Source organism: Schistocerca americana, chromosome 1 (genome assembly GCF_021461395.2).
Source record: "Schistocerca americana isolate TAMUIC-IGC-003095 chromosome 1, iqSchAmer2.1, whole genome shotgun sequence".
NCBI lineage: Eukaryota > Metazoa > Arthropoda > Insecta > Orthoptera > Acrididae > Schistocerca > Schistocerca americana.
Window position 1 is genome coordinate 138,527,239 of NC_060119.1, and position 25,742 is coordinate 138,552,980.

The window sequence follows — 25,742 nt, forward strand, 5'->3', positions numbered from 1 at the left end:
ATCCTATTTTCCCTATCTACCTTGAAATAAAGCATCAAACAATGGAAAATCCTGATGGAATAATTACAATATTAACAATATTATGATAAACCCTTTTCATAACACTGAAATCAAGCATTTTGGAAGACAGGTCTGCGTGCTTGCATTGAGGTATGATTATATTACATCACTGTCATTACCAGCCATTTTGTTTCCAGTACTGCATTAAAGCAACTTCCAGGCTACTACTTGCATTATGGCCATATACAACATGCCTCAGTGTTGCTCCATCATGTTCCTTTATCTCTTCCTCCCACCTTCCATTCCATCATTGTCTTACTCTCCTGTAATCTCTTGGAAGAACTTCCTTGGTCCATTAACTTTCCACTCACTAGGTTACATGTCCTGCGCACCTTCAGTTCATTGTCATTAGCGTCATAACGCTTTTCACTTAATTAACATGTATCTCTTTCTTTTTTTCCCTGTTCTAATATTCTAAACTATCTCTATGTTTGCTGAGAACAGTTATAATGATATGGGATCTCCTTGTCTAACCTCTCTTTCAATTCTGTATTTCTCACAATCCAGATGAAGACTAATACAATCCATAAAATTAATGTATATTTTCTTTAGCACGGGTTGAATCAATGCCTTGTTTCTCTAAGGCTTTAAGTATAGGTTTTGTTGAAACTAACAAGGGAACATCCTCAAATATCAATAATTGATCTTGATGAAATAATGATATACAAAAAATGTTTTTCATATAAAAATTACTATGTAACTAACGTTCATGAATATGGTATAATAAACTTTTGTAATAATGTGTAATTTTTCAGGATACCCCACCACCACATGTCTGTTAGCACATCAATTAAAGAAATAAAACTAGAGCTGGTTTCTGAAATATCATTTCTGGAACATAAGCTGTACACAATTTGCTGTTGGAGTAGTTTCAGCATACCTAATTAAAATATCTAAACATTCATTACTATTCTAATTGTGAATTTTACTTATGTTTGTTTTATAGTTTAAACTGTATTTTACATTCATTTTTTTACTTTTAGTTTAACATTTCAGATTAGTATATCTTGTTAATTGAAAACAACAAGTGACTCATTATTATGTTAGAAAATAATTACAATAATGATAATCTATAAAGAAATGCTTAAAACATAACTTTTCTACACCATGCACATAAAATGAACAAAATTCTTTCATGTAACATACACGACATAGAAGGTAACGTAACACAAAATTCAATACTATTTTAAATCATCATGAGTGATACTCTAAATATCCTAATTTGTATCAGGCATATTTCAGTACATTCATAAGCCTTGGTGAAGATAAATGATTATGTACTAATGACTGCAGTATGTTCATATTGTGGAGACTGACATCAAAATCATTCCATAAAACTAGATTTGAAAGTCTTCTCATAAAGTTCTTCTGTCACTGAAACCTATATGTGTCCCTCAGGGTGTACGTGTGCCATCAAGCTCCTTGGGATCGCCTGATGAGCAAGTTCCTTGTCCACAGACATGACCACTGCAAGAATCTAATAATAATACTGGTATTTCTCCCTCCCCGGGAAAGAAAACTCTTTCAAATAGCTTTTGATCTGGTCAGACAATCGCTTGCCAGATTTTTATGCTGTCACAAAGACATCTGGGACTTCAAAAAGAGATTCTTGAAAACTTGGTTCAAACTCACCGTTAATACAACAGTAATAAATGTTTATATATTTTAATTACGTATGTTGAAAATACTCTGACAGGACATTGTGTACAACTTATTTTCCATAAATGGTATTTCAAAAACCAGCTTTATTACACATGGATGTATGTAGCTTGAAAGCTGCTTTAATTTATGTTGTAATAAAAGTTCTCATTTAACAAAATCAATCAATGGTGATGGGGTATTTTGAAAAATTTCAAATTATTACAAAAGTTGATTATACCATTTTCAAGAACAGTACATATCAAATTTTATATGAAAATTTTTTTTTTATATATCATTGTTTTGAAGATATTCCCTCTAAACTTAAAATGTCAAATTACGTTTCGGGATGTATTTTACCCCTTCAAGTTAAACTGGGCATAAACAAAAAACAAGTATTGCACTCGTTTTCCTCTTCTACACACCCACCAAGTTTCCTCACAATTGTTTATTGACACTTAGGAATATTCCCCCATAAGTCAAAAAGATCCTCAAACTCCATGAATCCAAGGAGAATTGGATTAGAATTCATATATGTGGTAGTACACAGGTTTTTATGTGATGCAGTATCAATGTTGTGACAACATTCATTATTTCACAGAACTATGATAAAATGGTAGCACTGATGTGGTCTCTCGCAAACTGTGAGCTTTGTGCAACTTTCAGATTTCTGCATGTTCGGAAGCAAACTCCATTACAGATCTGCCCCTAACAGTGCCATGAGTACAGAGCCAACATCATTAGCAATAGTGTGGCTAGATGATTCAGCCGGCAATTCACTGAAGGGCAAACCAGTCCATACAGAAAAGATTATGGTGACCAACTGCTTCTGGTGATGACAGAACTGATAAAAAGAGTGTGGCATGCAATTTTGCAGACACTGCTGCAGAAATTTATCACACAATGGCTTAGTTGCCACAAAGCATGTGCAAGTTTGTTTTCATGACAGCTGATGGATGGGTGTAAAAATAAGTGTCTGGTCATATCACTGACATTCCTCCATATATATAAAGAAATGGTGTTGGGTGAGAGATCTTCAACTACTCACCCTACAGCTCTGACCTTGCACAAAGGGATTTTCATCTGTCCATTGTCCTGGTACTTTTTCTGGTAGGAAAACATTCCGACAATGACAATAAGGGATAGATGCTGGTGGCAGACACCTACCCCAGAGACATACAAGTGTTGGCGCATCAGGATTATAAACGTTAAATAACAATGGTGACTATCTTGAGGAAATCTCTGCAAAAGATGAAATAAATATCTCTTACATACTGATGTTTTTGATTTCTTTTTTGTCACTGGAACTTACTTTCTGGATGATCTTCATAAGTTTCTGTTTGGTTTTCTTCGTACTCTCATTGTTTAAATTGTTTCTCTTATCAAATATTCATTATTCCTTCTAACATTCTCTCTGAGACATTTACAGATGATTTTGATCATTTCTATGATTTTTCTTGTTTGAAACAAATACCCTTTCTTTGTTAATTGTCCCCCACTCCCTTCCCTATTCTGGAATGGTCAACCACGGATGACTGGGACTGGCACATTTCAACTCTTTGTCTATTGTTCTGTTCTTTTCTTTCAGTATTCTTTCATCTGTTCACTATGTTTTTTCTCCCTTTCTTCTGACCACTTCATACCAGTTTAAAATTTCACTAAAAAGATGCTATGACCACAAAGCCATCCACATATAGTGCTCATCGCAACTTCACGGACTACCCTAACATGACTCTGATCAAACCCAAATTCTAATTTATCCACACACTACTGACATAGTGTCATTGGCCATTATCCTCATTGCTTGTGGCATTCTGCTGATTTCCAAAAGAGTTAGAGCAAGGTGTGCATCTGCACTGAAAGGATCATTGATCAGACTTGCCTTAATAATATATGTGTGTCTGTTCTCTTGGACCCATGGAAGGTGTGTGTAAGGGGTGTCATACGAGTGAAGTGAGAAAAATATTCAGAAGAAATGTTCAGGCAAGGGCCTAAGGCTTCAAGTAGGGATTGTAGGTTATTTTGACTCCTGGGTCAGATCGCTCTGGCCAAGTTTATAGGTGGAGGTGACAACTGCCGGAGGCCTATTCCACCAGGTAGTCACTGCAATTCTTATAGACAACGGTGGAACTTTTGTCTGCAATTAGCAGGATCTGTACGACAGGCCTTTCTTCTGTTGAAATGTTGTTGTTCTTAGGAAGGGATATGGGAAAGGATGTTCAGGCCAAGTTGGAGGTAATGAATCCCTGGAAAGTTAGCAGGGGCTAGGATCATGCTTGGATGGCGGTGTAAATTGGGAGAGGCAGGGTTCAGTGTTGGGATTACGTGGCTTTAGTTACAAGGATTGCCACCAACTGGTGGCACCTCGCACGCTCACCTACATGTTCCCCAAAATCCACAAACCCAACAATCCTGGATGCCCTGTTGTAGCTGGTTATTGTGCTCACACTGCAAGAATTTCAGCCCCCACTGACCAACACTTCCAACTTAGCACTCAAAATCTACCCCCTTCCCCGCAATAAAGATACCAACCACTTCCTTCACCTACTCTCCACCATACCCACCCCTTTATGTCCTAGATCTCAATTCGTCACTGTTGACACGACTTCAGTATACACCAAAATCCTCCATGCCCATGGTCTTGCCCCTACTGAACATTGTCTCCCAATGTCCTTCAGACACCAAACCCACTACCTTATTCCTCACACATCTTACTAATTATATCCTAATGCACAACTATTTCTCCTTTGAAGGGAAGAAATAAAACGAATTCATGGCACAGCTATGGACACCTGCATGGCACCCTCCTGTGCCAGTCTGTTTATGAGCTGTCTAGAGGAAAACTTCTTAGTGTCCCAAATCCCCAAACCTCTAGCCTGGTTCAGGTTCATTGGTGATATACGTTAATGATCGAACTCAGAGCCAGAATATCCTATCCTCATTCTTTTACAACCTCAGAACCTTCTTTCCCATCCACTTATCCACTTCACTTAGTTCTCTTCTGCACCTCCTCCTCTCTGATGACTTCATTTGCACCTCTACCCACATTAAAGCCACCTGCATTTCAGCAGATGTCATCCATTCCACACCAAAAAAAACCTTCCCATACAGCCGGCCACCTGGGAATGGCAAATTGCAGTGACACGTGCTCCCCTACAAAGAATGCTGAATTTCTCACAAAGGCCATCATGGCCAGGCACTATCCCGCAGACCTAGACAGCCAGCAGATTTCTTGTGCCATATCCACACACACCCAAAATCCTCCCACCACCCCCACATCCTAAGTCTGGGTTTTGATTATCTATCATTATGCCCTGAAATTATGGCCACCCTCCCCAAGATCATTCCCATCTCTTGTTAAGTAGTGTTCTGTCACCCACTCAACCTCCACAACATCCTAGTCCATCCCTATGCCACTCACAATCCTACCCTATTGACATAGGGCAAAGATGCAGGTGCAAGATGTGCCCAATCCACCCACCCTGAACTTCCTATTCCAGACCTATCACAGGTTTATGCTAACACATCAGAAACTGAACTACCTGCGAAACCAGCCATGTCATATATCAGCTCTGCTGCAATCATTGCTCAGCTACCAGTCAGCTCTCCACCAGTATGAATGGCCACTGCCAAATGAAAAGTAATGCAAACAATGTGAAAAAAATGCTAATGCTGTTATTTTTTCTTTAAACATCTGCATAACACAAAATATGTAGTGCCCGCGCGCGCACACACACACACACACACACACACACACACACACACACAAGCGCACACGCGCGCGCGCACACACACACACACACACACACACAGAGAGAAAGAGAGAGAGCGAGAGAGAGAGAGAGAGAGAGAGAGAGAGAGAGTGTTCATGACCACTTCTGCATGTTTACATGTATGCATTATGTAAGAAATGTGTTTTGAAACTAGAGCTGCCACTTAATAATTTTTTGAAGTCTGCTCAACATTACTTATGTTTTTTTGCTGTTTGGCATTTACTGATATACATGTACAAGATTGTACAAACCCGTCATCAGCTGATGTTGACAGATCTTCAGACTCATCACTGCTAACTGTGATGTCTCCCTGGGTTTGATGCTCCAGAGCCATTTCTAGTTTAACATATTGCCGCTTCAGTTCCTGCAATACCTACAACAATGAAAAATACATATTTTAGTCATTTAAATGCAAACATACATAAAATATAAGCTATACAATACCAAAACAGTATCACAAGTAATCAAAACTGTGTATTCTGGGTACGTACTGCAATCTGCTGATTCAGCTCAGACTTGCTGCAGTTTTCACCCTCCAGTGTTCTTATAATAAGCATCTTTTGCTGTCCCATCCGTTCACACAACTGTTGCATCATCTGCACAGCCCCTATGCCATGTGAGACGGAATTTATACCATTCTGGAAACAACAAAAACATACACTAAGTCATTAGTTCACTTCTAATTCTCAGTAAACACTAATTAACAAATTAACATGTAACTATGGTCCATTGATACTAAAATGGCCTGAACATTAGGTTTGTGACTGAATCTAAATGTCCATCTGGTATGGTAAGCAGACTCTCAGTTTAAGTTCCATTTCCAGACAAAGTTACAGAACAGATGTGCAATTTCATGAGCTCTCTCCACAGTTTAATGTCAATATCTGATGTCACCAAAGTTTTATTTTCTAGAACTGTACCACACTAATTCTGGATGTCTTTCTTGTGTATTCTTGCTTGTTAGATAAAATAATTCTTCTATTAATTTTATTAACATGTCCCATTTCGACTGTCACCAAGCATTTAGTCTCCTTTTGAACTGATCCCTAGTTTAATATTATGACATGCGTATATTTTGATTATGATTCCTGCTCCTTTTATATTCTGAACTGTTGCTTCTTGATTCAATGTTCCTTCCATGCTTTGGACTTCCTCATCTCATCAACTTTTCCTGTGCTGGAAGCTGTAAGGTTTTCTTAATCTCCAACACTCTACTAAAGAACAGAAAACACTTCTTCATAAATTATTAATATATGGATCCTTCCTTTACAACATGGAATCACTTCATCGTGTTATAACAACATACATCAATTTGACATTTATTCTGTAAGATGTTTGAAATTTAAAAAGCCAATCCTCACTCAACTGTCTCCCATGACATCACTCCAATTGTCACAGTACTTGCTTTTCCATGGTGCATAGGACATTTCCAAGCCAAGATATGGCAGCATGGAATAAACCTCTGCGAAGTGCAATAAAGCTGCTATCTTCATCTCGCCTTGCAAACACACTCCAGCCATTCAAAGCTGTGTTCATGTACAAGTAAGAATAAACTTCAAACAGTAATTGTTTCTAAACTCATTACTTAACTAAAAACCATCATTTGTCTTTTAGATAGACATTGTGTAACACATCACTTTCTCCAAGGTGATGTGTTACACCACATTTTCTACAACTTCATCTTTATTTTACCCCCAAGTCTGAGCTAAATAGTGTATTCACTCGATTTAGTAGTATTTTTTAAGTTTCCCTTACTCTTGACAAAAACATTATGCTGTCAGCGTAGATGCAAAAATGTCAACAACAGCATCTAGACAGAGACACGACAGTTGTAGCTACACTACTTGTTAACACACACACACACACACACACACACACACACACAAACAAACTGGTAATGCAATGAAAATATACAAGAGATATTGTTATTACTGTGTGACATATGATTAACAATGGAAATAGTTAGCGTAAGAAAACACAAATTACAGTTCAAATTACAAAGTGGCAGAAAGACTGGTCAGTACTTTCCTTCAGCAAACTCAGTTCCCAATGTGTGTGTGTGTGTGTGTGTGTGTGTGTGTGTGTGTGTGTGTGTGTGTCACACGCGCGCAGTGACACTTCATCCGAAGAATGACAAACAATGCAACAGTTCACTTGAATGTACAGTCTTAGACAATAAAACTGACCGCCGGCCGGCTGCCACAGAGACTAAGTCCGAGTCATTCACTTAAGGTGGCCAATAAAACTGACCGCCCCTGACAACTCTAAGTCCGGCCATATGCACAATCTGGCAACACTGTAAGATGTGGAAGTGTTAGGAGGAAGTGTTGTCTACTTCCGAGACGTTGTTGGACTACGTGAGCCCGTGGTCTAGTGGCAAGTGTCGTGCGTTCTAAGCTTATAGTCGCATGTTCATGTCCAACTGTAATTTTTTACCACAGTCGCTCTAAAGTTATGAGTCTGACTGAACATCGAAGATAATTCGCTTAACATTCTACCCATCAGCAATAACAAGTATTCCAGAAACAATTCCGCAGGACAGCTCGTGGCTGCGTCGCAACAGCTTACGCTCGAGCGTTTCCTCGTGCTGAAGCGGCTACCGGCCACCGGCCAGACACCACCCGCCGCCTGAAATCCGGCACCGCCCAGGTGAACGCGGCGCGACGCTGTCAGTGTGTGTATCAACTGTCATTTTCGAATTTGAAGTTCTAGTTATCATCTTGCAGTTAAGCATTGGATTTTGCATACTTGAAAATCATGAACTACAGTTAAGCATTGTAAAATTGAGTCGCAAGTGGAAATAGGTGTAACATCTGCAACACAACGTTTACTTTTGGTATAACAGAGGGGTGAATGCAGAGGAGGCAGCTAGGAAGATTTGAATTGTGTATGGAGCGAGTGCTTTTGGGAAAAATACGCCAGAAAAAGATATTCTTGTTTCAACAAAGATTGTTCTGGCATGAATGATTTCCCACATTAAGGAAGTCTCGACTACTGATATATGTGATAGATTACCATTTTACCATCATGCGACATTTGCATTCAACAGGCAAAGTTCAGAAGTCTGGTGTAGGAGTACTGCATGCTCTAATTCGAAACAACAAAAATCAACGGAGTGACTATTATTGAACGTCATCAGGTCGCTCATTGAGCATTCGTATGCAGTACTGTTACTGGTCACGTGTTATGATGCCTTTATCGTTAACTTCCTAAGAAGAAATTAAAGGCTGAGCCCCTCCAAAAGACATAAACTCGAGCAAAGAGTAGTGTGAACATAATATTTTATCGGGAGGACGACGGTTCAATCCCGTCTCCAACCATCCTGATTTAGGTTTTCCGTGGTTTCCCTAAATCGTTTCAGGCAAATGCCGGGATGGTTCCTTCGAAAGGGCACGGCCTTTTTCCTTCCCAATCCTTCCGTAACCCGGGCTTGCGCTCCGTCTCTAATGGCCTCGTTGTCGACGGGACGTTAAACATTAACCACCACCACCACCACCATAATATTTTACATCTGATAGCTCAAAAAGTGTGTTTTGGGCTACGAATTCTGCCCCAAGGGCAGTATGCAACACAGCTGGAAATTGTTGCCATCAACTGAGACACCTTTCGGTCTCAGCGTAAGAAAATCGAGCAACACAACTACATCACATGTGCTACTGCATGATAACGCACTTCTTGATTTGAGAAACAAAACTATCCAGGAGATTGTAATTAAAGTCATCTCTCAGGCACTTGTAATGATAGAGAAGTCCTCTCTCAAGCACTTGTCTCTCTCGTCATATATTCGTAAAGATTTACCTTTCCCGCTCTTGATCGATCATTTCTAGACGAAAATACTCTTAAAACTACTCTGGTATAATGATATCGTTGGAACCAGTAGGTGTCTACTGGCGTAGAATTTGTAAACAACTTTAGCATTGTCAGATCGTTTTAGATATCATGAAAGAAAATTCTTTTGCTGATTAATTTCTCTTTGATGATTACTGTTGCATTTAGTAAACTAATGGAAAATTCAATTAAAATATTCACTGTAGTAATACAGATTAAATTCAGCTTACTACAGAAACATCACGACGGCAGACTATCTTAATAAGGCATTAAGTATCTGTAAGACGATTGAGACTATTTTAATACGAATTAGTAGGACATTACCGACTTTTGACTTCGAAAAGATCCGTATTTACTTCATTTCCTGTATCATCCGCAATTATTATGAAAAGTGGCATTTCATAGATATAATTATGTATTCACAACAACAAAAAATATGTCGTCATTATGAATTTGGCAGTACCGTAAGGTTTTCGCTCTGACACTAAGGGTTACTGAAAGTAGCAAGGCGCGTTGTCTTACGATTCCCTTATTGCGTTTGTATCTGCCTGCTTGTAACTCTGCTACAAAAGAATTAAAAATCTGGCTTTCAGCGAGTCTCGAAAGGCGAACGAAAGCAGCTTGCTCCTGGTAGCCAACCATGTTTCTAGGGGAACAGGCTACTTCCTAAAGTGTGAAGACATTCTTTTGTGGTTGAATTGTTGGCAAATGTCAGTCAGACGTGTGCCGTTGGTCTAAGCGTTTCGGTGTGTTGAATTTGTACCAATGATTTTTCTACAGGTTTTTTCTGTCCCAAATAGAGAGTTGTAGTCTCCCATTAGTATTTTCACGTCATCTCGGTGAATTTTGCTCATAGTATTTTCGAGTGTGTTCCACAATTTTTCGACATTTTCGGTGCTTTCCTTAGTTTCGATGTTGGTGGGGGCATGTGCATTTATGAGTGTATATTTTTTATAGGGGCTCTGAATTAGCATAGTCATTACTCGATTGTTGATGGGTGTGATTTCTTCGACAGAGTTTTTGATAGATCTGTGTTCGAGAAATGCAATGCCGAAGATTGGTGCGAGTTTCGCTACCTTTTGTTGTATTTTGAAGATGCCGTGGTTTCCGTAATGAAAGTTTTAATTGCCAATTAATCGTGGTTCTTGAAGAGCAAGGATGAGAATTTTTTGGCGGACGATTTCTTTTGTGAGATTATTTAGGTTTCTTGTTTGGATCAATGTATCGATGTTTAGTTTTCGAATGAATGTTTTCTGCTTGTAGGGAAATTTGCCAGAGATCTAACCTGGACTGCCCAGAGAGCGAAAATCCAACTGCCGCCTATCGGTGGCCAAGTTGTGTACCACCTGGGGTAAAGTTAGCTTTGCTTGCATAGTTCATGTTTTCTTGTGTTTCATTAGTTTGGCCTGGGTGATACCAGGACCGGACAGGACCAGAGGGTGTTGAAGCCTTTGGAAGCAAATATTTTCCGCCAAGCTCATTGAGCTAACAGACGGTGACCAGAGTAGCGGTGATTTTCACTCAGATGTGTCTGGATTTTGGGTTCAACGGATTGAGTAGCCATTCAGGACTGTGTTAGTATTTGGTTCACCACAAGTATTTGATTTCCTCAGTACCACCCATATGGGGGAGGGTTTCCCCTATCGGCCACACGGGATTTTTATTATTATTATTATTATTGTCATTATGTCATCAGCAAATCCGATATGGTGTATCTTCCCTCCACTGAAATAGATGTGTATTGTTCGATTCAGTATTTCCATCACATAAATATGGGTTATAATCACGTTACATTGCTGCTAGTAGACATATTTCTCACTTTTTCTTAGACAGTTGCTAGCTGTTACTCCATCATAGGAATTTATGTGCGTAGCATTGTTGCAATACAGACGTTCAAATTATCCTATTTCTGTAATTTCATTTCGACACAAGATCGTCCTAATCGGATTCAGCCAGTCAGTCTTAATGTGGCTATCCGACTACGACTCTCATCATATGATAGACTGGGCGAAGCACATTCTTAATCGGACTGTTGAATCCAGATCACTTATCTATGACAGGGAATGAATTCTTAAACACTGTGGAAAATAATAATCCAATGTGCTTATTACAAATACGTTATTTAAATATAAATATATGAACTAACGACATAAAAATGTATTTACAGGAGCGGAGACCCATCCATCATAGTAGAGCAGTGCGAGATTCGTTTCAGGGCCAAGAGAGGATAAAGCTGTTGCCGTTTGTTCCACGATCACCGAACATCAACCAGATAGAGAATATGTGGGCAGAGGTAACAAGGTCATTGCCATGTGTCCCTACAAATGCAAACGACCTTTGGACGAATATAGAAAACGTATGGTGGGAAGTAAACCATCACGCTACACTGTCAACGACTTAATGAAATCAATTCCCCTACGCCCTCGAGAAACCTTACGTAATAATCGTGGGTGGGTTGGTTACTGAAAGTATACTCGTCCACAAAGCCCCTGTGGACAATTATCTGATAATTGGTCAAGCTTTGCTTTGTCGCAGCTCTTTAGCATACATCAAGTCCATTTTCTTTCAGTCCCCTCCTTACAATTCTTGCAGTGCAAGGTAATTGAAAAATCTCATCCACTCGATGCCAACTGAAGAACTGACTGGTGCATGTGTTGTTCAACACACAGTAGTTGTCACCCTCACTGGAATCAATGACTGTTTGTGTGTGAGTGTGTGTGTTTTCGTGTTAACGTACGATGTGAATCAATACTATTAACATTAGAGAGACAACCAACAATAAATATTGCATCAAATATTACTGTAAAGTATTTTAATGCGATGGGAAGCTACAAACTGAATTTTTACCCATCCCACGTCCTGCGTATTACGTTAAGTAAGATGTATTAACTCCATAGTATCGTTAGCAGAGACAGTGCGCTCTTGTTGTCGAGGCTCGCGACAAGTGCAGCGATCAGCAGTGCCCAATGCCGCCGCGATTTGTTTATGTTGGCTGAGCGTGGACACTGCAGCAGACGCTTCGCCCTAAACAGAAAGAAATCACCTTGGCTCTGACTGCAGTGAGCGGATATCACTGCCTGCGTGTTCATATAGTAACCAACGTGAGACTCTACTCACAGGTGCCATGGAGCAATTGCAACGGGTATCATGTCATTAGTCATCAAAATATTAACCAGTGATGAAACATCTACTCTATTTGAATCCCAAGACAATAGGAACCTTCTCACAAAGGAATGTGAGGTGATATCAAAATTTATCCAACATACAAAAATTAACTGCAGGGCTTTCATGTATGCAGTAATAGCACACAAGGAAATATTATGTCTTGGAAGCGTATAATTCATTTCCTCTTCTCATATTAACGCCCTTGTTTTAATATGAAGTGAGAAAATAAACACGAAAAACTAAAGTTCCTGAGAAGCATATAAGTCATTTCCTCTTCTCATATCACAACTTTTGTTTTAGTATGAAGTAAAAAAATAAACAGTTTACAGTTCTGAAGCATAATATGACACCAGATTCTTATCGTAGGCGCTATCGGAAACGCCAAAAGCAGGGAGCTGTCCATTCTTTTGTCCAACAGTCTGTTTCCTTTCATGTATTTATTACTCCCGCTAGGAGATTCTTATTTAAGGACTTGTGGGCATCAAGTTCTTCAGCAGAACAAGCCTTATGTTGTTGTGCTAATTACGCTGCACTTGTCGCGAGCCTCGACAACAAGAGCGCACTGTCTCTGCTAACGATACTATGGAGTTAATACATCTTACTTAACGTAATACGCAGGACATGGGATGGGTAAAAATTCAGTTTGTAGCTTCCCATCGCATTTAAATACTTTACAGTAATATTTGATGCAATATTTATTGTTGGTTGTCTCTCTAATGTTAATAGTATTGATTCACATCGTGCGTTAACACGAAAACACACACACTCACACACAAACAGTCATTGATTCCAGTGAGGGTGACAACTACTGTGTGTTGAACAACACATGCACCAGTCAGTTCTTCAGTTGGCATCGAGTGGATGAGATTTTTCAATTACCTTGCACTGCAAGAATTGTAAGGAGGGGACTGAAAGAAAATGGACTTGATGTATGCTAAAGAGCTGCGACAAAGCAAAGCTTGACCGATTATCAGATAATTGTCCACAGGGGCTTTGTGGACGAGTATACTTTCAGTAACCAACCCACCCACGATTATTACGTAAGGTTTCTCGAGGGCGTAGGGGAATTGATTTCATTAAGTCGTTGACAGTGTAGCGTGATGGTTTACTTCCCACCATACGTTTTCTATATTCGTCCAAAGGTCGTTTGCATTTGTAGGGACACATGGCAATGACCTTGTTACCTCTGCCCACATATTCTCTATCTGGTTGATGTTCGGTGATCGTGGAACAAACGGCAACAGCTTTATCCTCTCTTGGCCCTGAAACCAATCTCGCACTGCTCTACTATGATGGATGGGTCTCCGCTCCTGTAAATACATTTTTATGTCGTTAGTTCATATATTTATATTTAAATAACGTATTTGTAATAAGCACATTGGATTATTATTTTCCACAGTGTTTAAGAATTCATTCCCTGTCATAGATAAGTGATCTGGATTCAACAGTCCGATTAAGAATGTGCTTCGCCCAGTCTATCATATGATGAGAGTCGTAGTCGGATAGCCACATTAAGACTGACTGGCTGAATCCGATTAGGACGATCTTGTGTCGAAATGAAATTACAGAAATAGGATAATTTGAACGTCTGTATTGCAACAATGCTACGCACATAAATTCCTATGATGGAGTAACAGCTAGCAACTGTCTAAGAAAAAGTGAGAAATATGTCTACTAGCAGCAATGTAACGTGATTATAACCCATATTTATGTGATGGAAATACTGAATCGAACAATACACATCTATTTCAGTGGAGGGAAGATACACCATATCGGATTTGCTGATGACATAATGACAATAATAATAATAATAATAAAAATCCCGTGTGGCCGATAGGGGAAACCCTCCCCCATATGGGTGGTACTGAGGAAATCAAATACTTGTGGTGAACCAAATACTAACACAGTCCTGAATGGCTACTCAATCCGTTGAACCCAAAATCCAGACACATCTGAGTGAAAATCACCGCTACTCTGGTCACCGTCTGTTAGCTCAATGAGCTTGGCTGAAAATATTTGCTTCCAAAGGCTTCAACACGCTCTGGTCCTGTCCGGTCCTGGTATCACCCAGGCCAAACCAATGAAACACAAGAAAACATGAACTATGCAAGCAAAGCTAACTTTACCCCAGGTGGTACACAACTTGGCCACCGATAAGCGGCAGTTGGATTTTCGCTCTCTGGGCAGTCCAGGTTAGATCTCTGGCAAATTTCCCTACAAGCAGAAAACATTCATTCGAAAACTAAACATCGATACATTGATCCAAACAAGAAACCTAAATAATCTCACAAAAGAAATCGTCCGCCAAAAAATTCTCATCCTTGCTCTTCAAGAACCACGATTAATTGGCAATTAAAACTTTCATTACGGAAACCACGGCATCTTCAAAATACAACAAAAGGTAGCGAAACTTGCACCAATCTTCGGCATTGCATTTCTCGAACACAGATCTATCAAAAACTCTGTCGAAGAAATCACACCCATCAACAATCGAGTAATGACTATGCTAATTCAGAGCCCCTATAAAAAATATACACTCATAAATGCACATGCCCCCACCAACATCGAAACTAAGGAAAGCACCGAAAATGTCGAAAAATTGTGGAACACACTCGAAAATACTATGAGCAAAATTCACCGAGATGATGTGAAAATACTAATGGGAGACTACAACTCTCTATTTGGGACAGAAAAAACCTGTAGAAAAATCATTGGTACAAATTCAACACACCGAAACGCTTAGACCAACGGCACACGTCTGACTGACATTTGCCAACAATTCAACCACAAAAGAATGTCTTCACACTTTAGGAAGTAGCCTGTTCCCCTAGAAACATGGTTGGCTACCAGGAGCAAGCTGCTTTCGTTCTCCTTTCGAGACTCACTGAAAGCCAGATTTTTAATTCTTTTGTAGCAGAGTTACAAGCAGGCAGATACAAACGCAATAAGGGAATCGTAAGACAACGCGCCTTGCTACTTTCAGTAACCCTTAGTGTCAGAGCGAAAACCTTACGGTACTGCCAAATTCATAATGACGACATATTTTTTGTTGTTGTGAATACATAATTATATCTATGAAATGCCACTTTTCATAATAATTGCGGATGATACAGGAAATGAAGTAAATACGGATCTTTTCGAAGTCAAAAGTCGGTAATGTCCTACTAATTCGTATTAAAATAGTCTCAATCGTCTTACAGATACTTAATGCCTTATTAAGATAGTCTGCCGTCGTGATGTTTCTGTAGTAAGCTGAATTTAATCTGTATTACTACAGTGAATATTTTAATTGAATTTTCCATTAGTTTACTAAATGCAACAGTAATCATCAAAGAGAAATTAATCAGCAAAAGAATTTTCTTTCATGATATCTAAAATGATCTGACAATGCTAAAGTTGTTTACAAATTCTACGCCAGTAGACACCTACTGGTTCCAACGATATCATTATACCAGAGTAGTTTTAAGAGTATTTTCGTCTAGAAATGATCGATCAAGAGCGGGAAAGGTAAATCTTTACGAATATATGACGAGAGGGACAAGTGCTTGAGAGAGGACTTCTCTATCATTACAAGTGCCTGAGAGATGACTTTAATTACAATCTCCTGGATAGTTTTGTTTCTCAAATCAAGAAGTGCGTTATCATGCAGTAGCACATGTGATGTAGTTGTGTTGCTCGATTTTCTTACGCTGAGACCGAAAGGTGTCTCAGTTGATGGCAACAATTTCCAGCTGTGTTGCATACTGCCCTTGGGGCAGAATTCGTAGCCCAAAACACACTTTTTGAGCTATCAGATGTAAAATATTATGGTGGTGGTGGTGGTGGTTAATGTTTAACGTCCCGTCGACAACGAGGCCATTAGAGACGGAGCGCAAGCCCAGGTTACGGAAGGATTGGGAAGGAAAAAGGCCGTGCCCTTTCGAAGGAACCATCCCGGCATTTGCCTGAAACGATTTAGGGAAACCACGGAAAACCTAAATCAGGATGGTTGGAGACGGGATTGAACCGTCGTCCTCCCGATAAAATATTATGTTCACACTACTCTTTGCTCGAGTTTATGTCTTTTGGAGGGGCTCAGCCTTTAATTTCTTCTTAGGAAGTTAACGATAAAGGCATCATAACACGTGACCAGTAACAGTACTGCATACGAATGCTCAATGAGCGACCTGATGACGTTCAATAATAGTCACTCCGTTGATTTTTGTTGTTTCGAATTAGAGCATGCAGTACTCCTACACCAGACTTCTGAACTTTGCCTGTTGAATGCAAATATCGCATGATGGTAAAATGGTAATCTATCACATATATCAGTAGTCGAGACTTCCTTAATGTGGAAAATCATTCATGCCAGAACAATCTTTGTTGAAACAAGAATATCTTTTTCTGGCGTATTTTTCCCAAAAGCACTCGCTCCATACACAATTCAAATCTTCCTAGCTGCCTCCTCTGCATTCACCCCTCTGTTATACCAAAAGTAAACGTTGTGTTGCAGATGTTACACCTATTTCCACTTGCGACTCAATTTTACAATGCTTAACTGTAGTTCATGATTTTCAAGTATGCAAAATCCAATGCTTAACTGCAAGATGATAACTAGAACTTCAAATTCGAAAATGACAGTTGATACACACACTGACAGCATCGCGCCGCGTTCACCTGGGCGGTGGCGGATTTCAGGCGGCGGGTGGTGTCTGGCCGGTGGCCGGTAGCCGCTTCAGCACGAGGAAACGCTCGAGCGTAAGCTGTTGCGACGCAGCCACGAGCTGTCCTGCGGAATTGTTTCTGGAATACTTGTTATTGCTGGTGGGTAGAATGTTAAGCGAATTATCTTCGATGTTCAGTCAGACTCATAACTTTAGAGCGACTGTGGTAAAAAAAAAAAAAAAAAAAAATTACAGTTGGACATGAACATGCGACTATAAGCTTAGAACGCACGACACTTGCCACTAGACCACGGGCTCACGTAGTCCAACAACGTCTCGGAAGTAGACAACACTTCCTCCTAACACTTCCACATCTTACAGTGTTGCCAGATTGTGCATATGGCCGGACTTAGAGTTGTAAGGGGCGGTCAGTTTTATTGGCCACCTTAAGTGAATGACTCGGACTTAGTCTCTGTGGCGGCCGGCCGGCGGTCAGTTTTATTGTCTAAGACTGTACCTGTCTGCCACTCAACACCTCATCTATGAATAGCAGTGTATCCTATTTTATATTGTTCTTATTCCATTCCAGATTTTCCTCTGCTTAACTATCTTCTGTGTGACATGTAACAACTTGCTGTTAAAATTTTGTGAGTTCCCATTGAAAGAAGAGTAAACAGACTTCTTCCCACATGAACACTGTGAAATTACCGTGATGGTAAAATTACAGAAATTTCAGGTTAAATGAAGACATAATAGACCTACCGAGCAAGTGTTTCATTCTAATATCTTGGTTTTCATATAAATTATATGGCATTGATTTTTATATCCGTCACAAACTGTGTAAGTATCAGGCCATATATACAGGGAAACAAGAAAAGAAACAAGAATGAAGTCACAGTTGTGCCAGTCTTGCTTTGCAGCTCAGAGAATTGGCTGACAAGTGCTAAACAGCTCATGAAGATGCAGGGATCAGAAATGAGACTCCTGAGATCCTTGAAAGACTGTCCAAGAGTGTACACATTTAAAAATGATGTGTGGTGAAAACTGAATGTTTCTAAAACAGATGGTGAACCAACAACAATAAAGAAAGATGGCTCTTACACCTGAACAGAATGCAAGAAGGAAGAATACCAAAAAAATTGTAGTCGATACACAAAGGAGGGAGCTTACAAAGTCCTCTTTCGAGCATAACTTGAATATTGCTCATCAGTCTGGGATCTGTTAATTAATATACTGCTTCTTGCTAAGTATATCTCACAAAAATACCATAAATATAAAATTAGAGGTAACTGAGCTCACCCGGAGGTTTACCGACAACCTTTCTTGCCACAAATCATTCATAATTAGAACCGGAAAATGACAATGGTGCGTGCAGTACCCTCTTCCACACACTAAAAGGTGACTTAAGAGTACAAGATAAGGATGCAGATATGTACCAAATGGTAAAAGGAGACTTTGGGGGACCACGGAAACATTGGCTTCTTTCCTCTGTGACTGGAGCAGGTGAATCATCTACTCCTTGAAACAGAAAGAAAAATAAGATGAAGAAGAAAAGAAGAAGCAAATGTACCAATAGTTGTTCTATTAGCACATCATCTGAAAACAGAACTGTATGTTCCAGTAACATGACCCAGGTACACTATGCACATCCAGTCAACAACAGACTACAGAGGCTTGTAAGCATAGATATAAGTTTTTTACACTGAAGAGAGAGTAGGTAATAGCACGAATGTCAATTATGCATACTTCACAGTCTTCATATGGTACTTTATGTTCCCATACAGATTTACCTCTACATAAATTTCTGTGATATTTAGTACTGTTTACTTATTGTAGTAAGTGTACTGCAGTGTGTGCAGTCCTAAAGCATCAATTCCGCACTGACCAGTGCAGCAGCACAAAACGGTATCAAGGAGGTGCTGACCTGTGCACCAATAGAAAGAGTGGACAGTGCCACACTTCCAGCAAGACAGAGTTCAGCGCCCCCTGTCAATACGGACTTAACCAGATGCCCATTGCTGGTCAGCCCCAGTATGGTCGCAGACTGTGAGGGCATAGGAAGACAATACTTAGCCAGCATTTTGTGAGTAGTAATAGTATTTCAAGGTAATTGCATGTAGGAGGCACAAGAAGTACATCAAGCCACTTCATAACGAGAAGTTAAGCTAAGTTTCTTTCCTTTTTAGAAATAAAGTGTTCCACTATTCTGCAAGTGTTTTGTACGTATCACTTTGGATTCCTACCACCAACCATCGCAACTTCTCTTCTTCCTTGTTTGAGTCAGTGCTGACTCCCACAGCAGCAGACACAACATCTGGAGCCACAGATTCCGAAACCAATGCTGCCTTTGCTCTTTGGTGTTCCATCTCAGTGTGTCACTAATATTTCTCTCTTTTCTTTCAGAGTAATATTGATACTAATTGTGTTCTTTCTTGCAGACTAGCCACAACACTTCTGCTATTTACGTATTTGCATTGCTTACTTATACTTTGTTGCAGCAGTCCTCTCATTAAAATGGCCTCTGACCCACCTCCTACACAACCACCTGTGCCTACACCTCCAGTTGCAGCTGACTTTGGTCTAATGAAGTTTATTCAGTTTCAGAACCACCAAATGTTGCAGCTGATAATGGCAATCCAGTAGCTCATTAATGCACGAACTGCTGCTGCACCAACTCTGCCACAACAGCCAACCACGTCCATGGCACCACCTCAATGCATTCCACCGTTCTGAACTTTCAATGAACAACAAGAGGAATGGAATGAGTGGTACGCACAGTTCAGTGCTCACTGTTCTACACATCAAGTGAAAGGTACTGTGAAATTTTGTTATTCCTTGTCAATGGCCAGCACGCTCAGAAGTTATTCCCAACTAGTATGCCAGAGTTGCTAGTTTTTAAAGATTTAGTTTCCGACCTCACTCAGTATTACAAGGATCAGGTACAGGTTGCTGCTGCAGCTTTTTACAAGTTCTTTCAATTATGGAAAAATCCAGAACAGAAATACAGTCAGTGGGTCACTGAACTTCAGGACTTGACACGAAAGTGTTGTTTTCGGTGTAGCTGTGGACAGTACTACAGTGACACAATGACTTGTGATGCAATTACATGCAGTGTGCCAGACAGTAGGATTCATCAACAAATTCTCAAACATTCTGATCCTACATTGAAAAAAATGTTACAAATTATTGAACATCAGGTCTCGTGTGATAGTGCCGTGGAAAACTTTGAGGTAGCTCCCACTTGCAGTGTAGTGCACACTGACAAACAGGTACGGCCTTGTGACTGACCACCACATGCAAACAGGCCACTGTGCCATGGACAGAGTAAACAAGTGTCAAAACACGAGTCTGCTGTGAAATCATGTCCCCATTGCTTTTCCAAGCATAAAAAGTAAAATTTCCATTCACACAATATGACTTGCTTTGCATGTGGAAAGCCAGGTCATGTACAATCAGTGTGCTTGCAACAGAAAAAGATCTCTACCCCCATTCGTTCTTGAAGGCATGAAGAACCTCCTCACTCAGTGACTAGTTTTTTTTTTTTTTAACTGGCTACCAGTACTAGTAGTGACCAACTTCAGGATGTGCTTTCACCCTGCCCAAGTGCTGTGCAATGACAGTCAAAAGAACTGTTTGTGAACTTCATCACTGCCAGATGCTGTGTGCGATTTCAGTTAGACACTGGTGCTTCTGTTACATTGCTTAATCATGCCACTTACAAACAGTTAGGCTCCCCACAGTTGACAAAATCTTGCATGCACCTTACTGCATATAAAGGTCAGGACATTCCAGTGCTTGGAACATGTAATTTGCCTGCCACATTCCAGTTACACATCATACCAGTGACATTTATTATTTTGCATTCATGTGACTGTGAAAATATTTTTGGCTTAGAGTCTTTTGATTTGTTTGGTCTTTGTATTCAGGACACTGTACTTTCTATTTCTGTTTTCAACCCAAAAGACAGTGTTACTCATTCAATTGAGGAGTTCCCTGATTTGTTTTCTGAAGAGCTTGGCAGAGCAAATAATTTTGTGGCACATGTTACAATAAAGGACAATGCACAAACTAAGTTTTTTCAGGCGCATCCTGTCCCTCATGCACTTAGAGACAAAGCAGCAAGTGAACTTCAGGAATGGCAGAATAATGGTGTTATTGCTCCTATACAGGCTAGTCAATGGCCTTCTCCCTTAGTAATTTACCAAAGCCTTCTTGAAGACTTTGTGTTGACTTTAAATCCACTGTGAATCTACAAACACTAACTATATAGCAGAGATGCTGAGTCACAGATAGGACAACAAAAATATTTTCACACTAAAAGCTTTTGGCCAATGGCCTTTGTCAACAATAAATACACACACACACACACACACACACACAAACACACGTGCACGCATTTGCAACTAACACACACAACTGCAGTCTCAGGCAACTGAAACCACACTGTGAGCAGCAGCACCAGTGCATGATGGGAGTGGCAACTGAGTGGGGGAAAGGAGGAGGCTGGGGTGGGGATAGGGAGGGATGTATGGTGGGGATGGCAGACAGTGAAGTGCTCCAGGTTGGGCGGCAGGCAGGGGAGAGGTGGGAAGGGGGGGAGGAGGAAGTAGCGGAAAAGGGAGAGTAACCCTCCTGACCTCAACTTCCGTTGGTTGCTGTCCTCACCCATCCAGCTCCTTCCCTTCTCCCATTACAGCACTACACAGCCGTCATTCCGCTGCCACACCCAGTCCTTTTTTTTATTTATTTTATTATTATTATTATTTTATTTATTTTTTCTATTTCTTTCCTTTTCTGCTACTTTCCCCTGCTCCCCACCTCTCCCCTGCCTGCCGCCCAACCTGCAGCACTTCACTGTCTGCCATCCCCACCATACATCCCTCCCCTCCCCACCCCAGCCTCCTCCTTTCCCCCACCCAGTCACCACTCCCATCATGCACTGGTACTGCTGCTCACAGTGTGGTTTCAGTTGCCAGAGACTGCAGTCGTGTGTTTTAGTTGTGTTTGCGTGTCTGTGTGTGTGTGTGTGTGTGTGTGTGTGTGTGTGCGCAGCCATTAGCCGAAAGCTTTTAAGTGTGAAAATCTTTTTGTTGTGCCTATCCACGACTCAGCATCTCCGCTGTGTGGTGAGTAGCGATTTTCCTTCTCATAATATTGTTACATTCCACCCTGGATTTTCCATTGTTTGATTTTTACAAACAATAACTGATACTTATCCCTTACCTCACTCTGAGGAATTAGTGGACAGGCGTGGTGCAGGCCTCTATTTTTCAAAAACTGACTTATGTGATGTGTATTTGCAAATTCCCCTAGATGAGGTGTCTCAAAAGTGTTTGTGGTCAACACACATTTAGGGTTGTTCAAGTTTTTGTGCTTGCCCTTTGGTAGTACTTCCGTAACTGCCATATTCCAACACTACTTAGAACAGCTTATTGCAAAAGTTCCATTCTGTTCAAATTACTTGGATGATGCTGTGGTGTCATGACATACACCAGAGGAACATACGAGCAGCCTTCATATGCTTTTCAAGTACTTACAGCTGCAAGTTTGAAGCGTCACCTGGACAAATGTGACTTTTTTCAGACCGAGATTCAGTACGTGGCCCATGTTCTTAATACCCAAGGCATTCAACCCCTCACCCAAATTTGCTGGCCATCCAGATCCTCCCTGCCTTGTGGAATATAATGGAATTGCAGACATATTACAATGTCATACTATAACAATATTATAAGAAGGAATGTCGCTACTCACCATATAGCGGAGATGCTGAGTCGCAGATGGGCACAACGAAAATAGTTCCACAATTATAGCTTTCGGCCGTTAAGGCCTTTGTCAACAATAGACAGACATAAACACGTCTGCATGTGCACACATGCACACACAAAGGCGCGCGCGCACACACACACACACACACACACACACACACACACACACACACACACACACACAGGACTGCAGTCTCAGGCAACTGAAACCACACTAATGGTGAGAAGCAACTTTCCTTTTCATAATACTGTTACATTCTGTCCTGGATTTTCCATTGTTTAATGACATATTATATCCAGTTTATAGCCAATGAAGCCCAGATTGCAGATCCGTTGCAACGTGCTGGAAGAATGTGCATTTCATTCGGACCAAAGAGTGTCAGGATGTATTCCAGAAACTTAAAAATGCCTTTCTGAGTGACACATGCCTTGTTCATTTTGATATTTTGATCCTGCTCAGTCTGTGGTTTTCGGAGTGGGTGCTTCTTTGTACGAGTTTGGAACTGTGCTCTCACACAGACTTCACTCACAGGTCAGGCCGATATCTTTCATGTTCAAGTTACTGTCCAAGACTCAATGTAACTATTCCCTAATTGCTATTATTAATGGTATGACAAAGTTTCACCATTATATGTTTGGTCGGAAGTCTTGCCTAGACCATACGCCACTTCAGTCTTTGTTTCATTTGTCCAAACCTGCTCTGCCACATACAATTCAGAAGCTGCAACATTGAGTTTTGTTATTGTCAAAATATCAGTATGAAATACAGTACCAGCCCACGTCAAAGCATTCAAATGCAGATGATCTTCCTTGGCTTCTTGCTGGTCCTGATTCTGAATTCAATCCTAATGCCACATGTCAGATCGATGCGCAAGATGCTGCACTTTTCTACTGGCAGGATAATGGTGTTATTGCTCCTACACAGGCTAGTCAGAAGCAGACCCTAACTTGAACCTTTTTTTTTGCACTAAATCCATACTGCTTTGCCTCGTTTAGTGAAAAACATTCAGAATTCTTTTGTGCACTGATATTTTGCTCATCAGCTTCGCCTCCCCATCCAGCAAAGTGTGTTTTTATTGTAAAATGACTCGGGACAATTGCAAGTGCTTATTCCTAAAGTGTTGCAAAAATATGTGCTGCGATTACCCCAGCAAGGACATTGGGGAATCGTATGCACAAGCACTATGTCAGCACTATACTTGACCAGGCACGGATGCTCAAATTGAACAGATGACGTCACAGCGCCGTGGTTGTGCTGAAACTCTATCGGTCCTGCAACAGACATTTTCAGCTTGGCCAAAGTCTCAATCGCTGTGGTAACGAGTGCATATTGATTGTGTTAGCCCCTTTTGGAACACTTGTTGGCCTATTGTTGTGGACTGTTTTAGCAAATATCCATTTGCAGTGCCCATGAACTTGACTGTGCTGTGCAGTACCATTCAGGCTTTGTCATATTTGCCTCAAGAGTTGATTGCAGACAATGGACAACAGTTTATGGCTCAGGACTTTGAACAATTTTTTTACAGTCAGTGGTTTTACGCACCTTACCAGTGCAGCATTTCATCCTCAGTCAAATGGAGAAGCTGAACAATTTGTGCGTATGTTCAAGCAACAGATGAACAAACTACGTGCCTCCCATACGACAAGAGCAGGCACTGCTGCTCTTCCTCACAGTGTACCGCACCCAGCCCCACAACTGTCCATTGCCGGTGGCTTCTACATGGCCAGCACCACCGCACGTTGCTCCAGTTGCTCAAATCACTGCAGTGCACAGCCCCCCCCCCCCTCCTCCATGCTCCATAAGTATTGCTTTGCGCCTAATGATTCTTTTCTTTTCAGAGCTTTTGGTCACACTAAGCACTGGCAGAGAAGAACAGTTCTTCAAAATTTGTGTGCTTGCATGTATTCAGGTGCTGTGCCACCCACCGAAACAGATCTGTGCTCATCGATTGGGAGATTCTTCCACAAATTTTCTGTCCACAGATTTGCATCCTACAGGGATCTTGCGGCCACCTCCACGGTCCACTTCGGCACTGCCCATGGAACCAATGGAGCTGGACCCATCGCCATCGCCACTGCAAAAGCTCAACTTCCCAGCACTTGCCTCAGCACCCGTTGTGGACCTGGCATCATCGTCATCGCCATCCTCTCCATTTTTGTCAGACTGTCTCAGGAAGAGGGTGGGCACCTTTTTGGGTGTTTTCTGACCGACATTCCTCTTGGAGCACAGGACAGATGTTGGGGTGCAGCCGGGGCTCGGCTTCGGTCCCATTTCCTCATGCCACACCCCATTTCCTGCCTCCTGGCCCTCCCCCCTCCCCGACTGTTGTGAGATGGCTCCCTACATGCAATGGCGAGGATATTGGGGGGGGGGGGGGGGGGGGGGGGGGAGAGTTTGCCCATCTAACAGTGCGGCACCGTGAAACGGTATCAAGAAGGCACCAACCCACACACCAATGGAGAGAGCAGGCAGTTCCACATCTTCAGCAAGACAGAGTAGCTGCAGAGCAGCTGCCCATCGCTAGTCGGCCCCAGTTCAGTCACAGACTTTGAAAGCATTAGTACTGAGCAATAAGTTAGCCTGCATTCTACAAGTAGTAATAGTGTATAAATGTAATTGCATGTAGGAGGCACAAGAAGCACATTAAGCTACTCCATAAAAAGAAGTTATGTTTCTTTCCTTTTTAGAAATAAAGTTTCGCATTAATGTCCAAGTGTTTTGTACAGATCACTTTGGACTCCTACCACTGCCACTGCAACTTCTCTCCTTCCTTGTTTGTGTTTGTGCTGACTTCCACAGTAGCTGACACAACAACAACAACAACAACAACAATAATAATAATAATAAATCATGATTACTGCAGTACACT

General features: G+C 40.9%; 1 protein-coding gene and 1 long non-coding RNA gene across 2 annotated transcripts in view; one reads left to right on the forward strand and one right to left on the reverse strand.

The window, feature by feature from the left end:
* The window catches only part of LOC124550891 (kinesin-like protein Klp98A), a 376,578-nt gene that overhangs the window by 23,297 nt on the left and 327,539 nt on the right, over positions 1-25,742 (reverse strand). Inside the window, exons 20-21 of the mRNA XM_047125670.1 lie at positions 5,963-6,109; positions 5,723-5,844 (exon numbers count right to left, since the gene is read on the reverse strand). Of these exons, the coding sequence (XP_046981626.1) occupies positions 5,723-5,844; positions 5,963-6,109 (269 nt within the window). The remainder of the gene's footprint in view (positions 1-5,722; positions 5,845-5,962; positions 6,110-25,742) is intronic.
* Positions 64-25,252, forward strand: LOC124550900. Its single transcript, XR_006967748.1, has 3 exons — positions 64-150; positions 19,706-19,919; positions 24,856-25,252. It is a non-coding gene; the product is annotated as an uncharacterized LOC124550900 (long non-coding RNA).